Source organism: Gekko japonicus, unplaced genomic scaffold (genome assembly GCF_001447785.1).
Source record: "Gekko japonicus isolate JY-2015 unplaced genomic scaffold, Gekko_japonicus_V1.1 scaffold1546, whole genome shotgun sequence".
Lineage (NCBI taxonomy): Eukaryota > Metazoa > Chordata > Lepidosauria > Squamata > Gekkonidae > Gekko > Gekko japonicus.
The window spans coordinates 57327-60515 of NW_015165289.1; the positions used below are offsets into that span (position 1 = coordinate 57327).

The 3189-nt window shown below is 50.0% G+C and overlaps 1 protein-coding gene across 1 annotated transcript in view; it reads left to right on the top strand.

The window, feature by feature from the left end:
• LOC107109667 (olfactory receptor 10T2-like) overlaps nt 1–1300 on the top strand; it is a 3622-nt gene extending 2322 nt beyond the window's left edge. Inside the window, exon 2 of the mRNA XM_015410337.1 lies at nt 1214–1300. Within this exon, the coding sequence (XP_015265823.1) occupies nt 1214–1300 (87 nt within the window). The remainder of the gene's footprint in view (nt 1–1213) is intronic.
• The last annotated feature ends 1889 nt before the right edge of the window (nt 1301–3189 follow it).

Here is a 3189-nt window from a genome sequence, read left to right on the forward strand (position 1 = left end):
CGGGCCACGCGCCCCCCCCCCCCCCGAGCCCAGCCTGCCTTGTCTGGGGAGACTTTCCATTACTCCCTGTCTGGAGCCCCCATGGCCTTTCAGTCTGCCTGCTGGCAACGTGATTACGGGACACGAGCAAATCCCCCTAGGGGGTTTTAAAAGCAGAGCCCACCCACGGCCAGGTAGAAAGCCATAGATCCAGGCTGTTATAGATGCTGGTCATGTTCCCAACACTTGTCAGGTTCAGCATCAAGTCAACCTCCACACAATCTCCACACACATTTCCAAGGAAGCATTATGCTTTATTAGATTACAAAACTGGTACCATATCCACAGGTAGGAATGACCATGGGGCGGAAACATCCTTACATATGGCAGGATGAGGCAAATGGCTAAGCAAATGAAATTTGAGCACACGTGCGGGAATTCTCCCAGAGGGAGGATACATTATAAGTGAAAGAGTCACAGTGCCTCATGAGAGCTGAAAGATTCACACCAGCGCCACCGCAAGCCCTCCCTCCTTCACAAGGCCCGACAGATAACGCCGTCTGGCAGTACTGGCTCTCACGGTCTCCCTAGCAAGCGGCAGAGCAGCGAGCAAGCCAGGATCAGATAAGGAAACAAGCAAAACATGGCAGCTAGCTGACATCCTGCCCCATCAAAAACACATCAACCACTTCCCACAGCAGACAGGTGACCTCCCAGTTTCTCCGGGAACCGAGCGTGGAACTTCCACAGGAGTTTAGGGGGCCGCACATCTTTACCCGCCACCCACTCCCTATGCTGAGGACCCCAATGTACCCATTCCACCAGGTAAAACAATTGTCCACCTTTTACTTTAGAGTCCAGAATGTCAGATATTTCGTAGTGTTCCTCCCCCTTTACCAGGATGTGGGGGGGGGCACAGTCAGTTCTGGGCGCCATGGATTAGCCACTGGACAGGGCTTCAATAAGCTGAAATGGAAAATTGGATATTCTTTAAGTTCTTAGGCAAGTCTAATTCAACCGTGACATCATTAATCAACCTTATAACTCTAAATGGCCCAATGTATTTCCACACCAACTTTCGACAAGACTGAGAAAGACGTAGATTTTTTGTAGACTGAGTCCCCAGGCTGCAGAACCCAACCCTCCACCCTTTTCTTGTCAGCCTGATGTTTGTATGCGGCTTTGGCCATGTCTAAAGCTTCGCAAATATTTGGCCACGCCTCCCTCAATGTAGAACTCCATTCTGACGCCTCCACCCCCGACCCTGGAGTTGAAGTCAGAAAGGGGATCAGGGGACTGTCATAACGAAAAGCAGCTTTGAACGGTGACATCCCTGTGGAGGCGTGGTAGGCATTGTTATAACAGAATTCAGCAAGAGTCAGTAGGTCCACCCAATCATCTTGTTGGAAGTTTGTAAAGCATCTTAAATATTGTTCAAGTGTTTGATTAACCCATTCTGATTGGCCATCAGTCTCTGGATGATAAGCACTGCTCAGGCCCCATTCTATGCCCATCAGTTCCATGAGCTCCCCCCAAAACTTCGAAACAAATTGGGGGCCCCTGTCCGTTATTATTTTGGTAGGTAGCATGTGGAGCCTGACCACTTGTTTGAGGAATGCTTTGGCCAGCGTCCGTGCCATTGGTACACTGGGGAAAGGAATGAAATGAGCCTGCTTGGAGAATAAATCCACGACCACCCAGATCACCGTAATGGAAATTTGTGATGAAATCCATGGAGATTACCTCCCACGGTCTATTTGGAGTTGGCAATGGCTTCAGTAATTTGGGGGGTTTCCCCTTCGGGGTTTACACATGATGCACGTTTGGCAAGAGTGTACATACAAGGATAAATCCTTGTGCACGTGTGGCCACCAGAAGGTGCATTGTAGGAGGTGTCGCGATTTCACAAAACCTGTGTGGCCAGCCATCTTAGATCCATGCACCCATAATCTCCCCCCGCAACAGTTTCGGAACAAAAAGTTTTGTGTCCTTACCAACACCCGTTTTTCCCCAGCACCAAATCCCCCGCCACCTCCACTTCCTGTTTATCCAGCTCCGAGAAGGCAGCGGCGAATTTGGCCTCCCATCCCTGGGGGGGCGGGGGGCGCAGGGGAGGAATGTTTAGCCTGGCTCCTTCTTGCAAAATCGCCCCACCCATAGCAACATCCGAGGCATCCGTTTGCACCACAAACTTTTTAGTTTTGTCTGGGTGCACGAGAATGGGTTCAGTGGTGAAAAGGGCTTTCAGTTTATCGAATGCCTCTTAGCATTCTGGAGTCCACAGTAGCTTAGCCCCCAGCTCAGTAAGTCGGTGAGGGGTAAGCTCACCTGGGCAAAGTTCGGCAGGAAATTTCTATGGAAATTAGCAAACCCTAAGAAACGTTGGTGTTGCCGGCGAGTTCTGGGGGCCTCCCACCCCAAAACGTTTTTTACTTTCCCCCGGTCCATTTCTATGCCGCGAGGGGAGATGTGATAGCCCAGGAAATCAATCTCCGTTGTATGGAATTTGCATTTTGACAGTTTGGCAAAAAGTTTGTGCTTGTGCAACTTTCTGAGGACCTCTCTCACCAACTGCATATGAGAGGTCTTGTCGGTGGAGTAAAGCAAAATGTCGTCCAAGTACACAAGCACCCCGTTAAACAGGTGCTCATGCAACACTTCATTTATTAAATTCATGAAGACCCCCGGAGCCCCCTGGAGACCAAATGGCATCACCAGGTATTCGAACTGTCCCAGAGGGGTATTGAAAGCAGTCTTAAATTCATCCCCTTCCCTTATGCGCACCCGAAAGTAAGCATCACGCAAATCAAGCTTGGAAAAGATCTTCCCCTTAGCCACTTCAGCTAGGAGATCCTTGATTAACAGCATAGGGTAAGCATTTGTAGAGGAGACAGCATTCAACCCCCGGTAGTCAGTGCACAGCCGCAACCCCCCTATCCTTCTTTTTCCGGAAGAGAACGGGGGCTGCATATGGGGAAGAAGCTGGCCGGATGAAACCTCAAGCCAAGTTTTTGTCAATAAATTTCCGCAACTCCACTTTTTCCCATAGGCTCATGGCATTTTCCCTTGGGCCTTTTATGCCCCAGCAGCAGCTCGATTGCACAGTCAGAATTGCGGTGGGGGCTCATCAGCTTCAGCTTTGGTGAAGCTCATAAGCTTCAGCTTCGGTGAAGCTCATCAGCTTCAGCTTCGCCAAAAACCTGAGCTAGA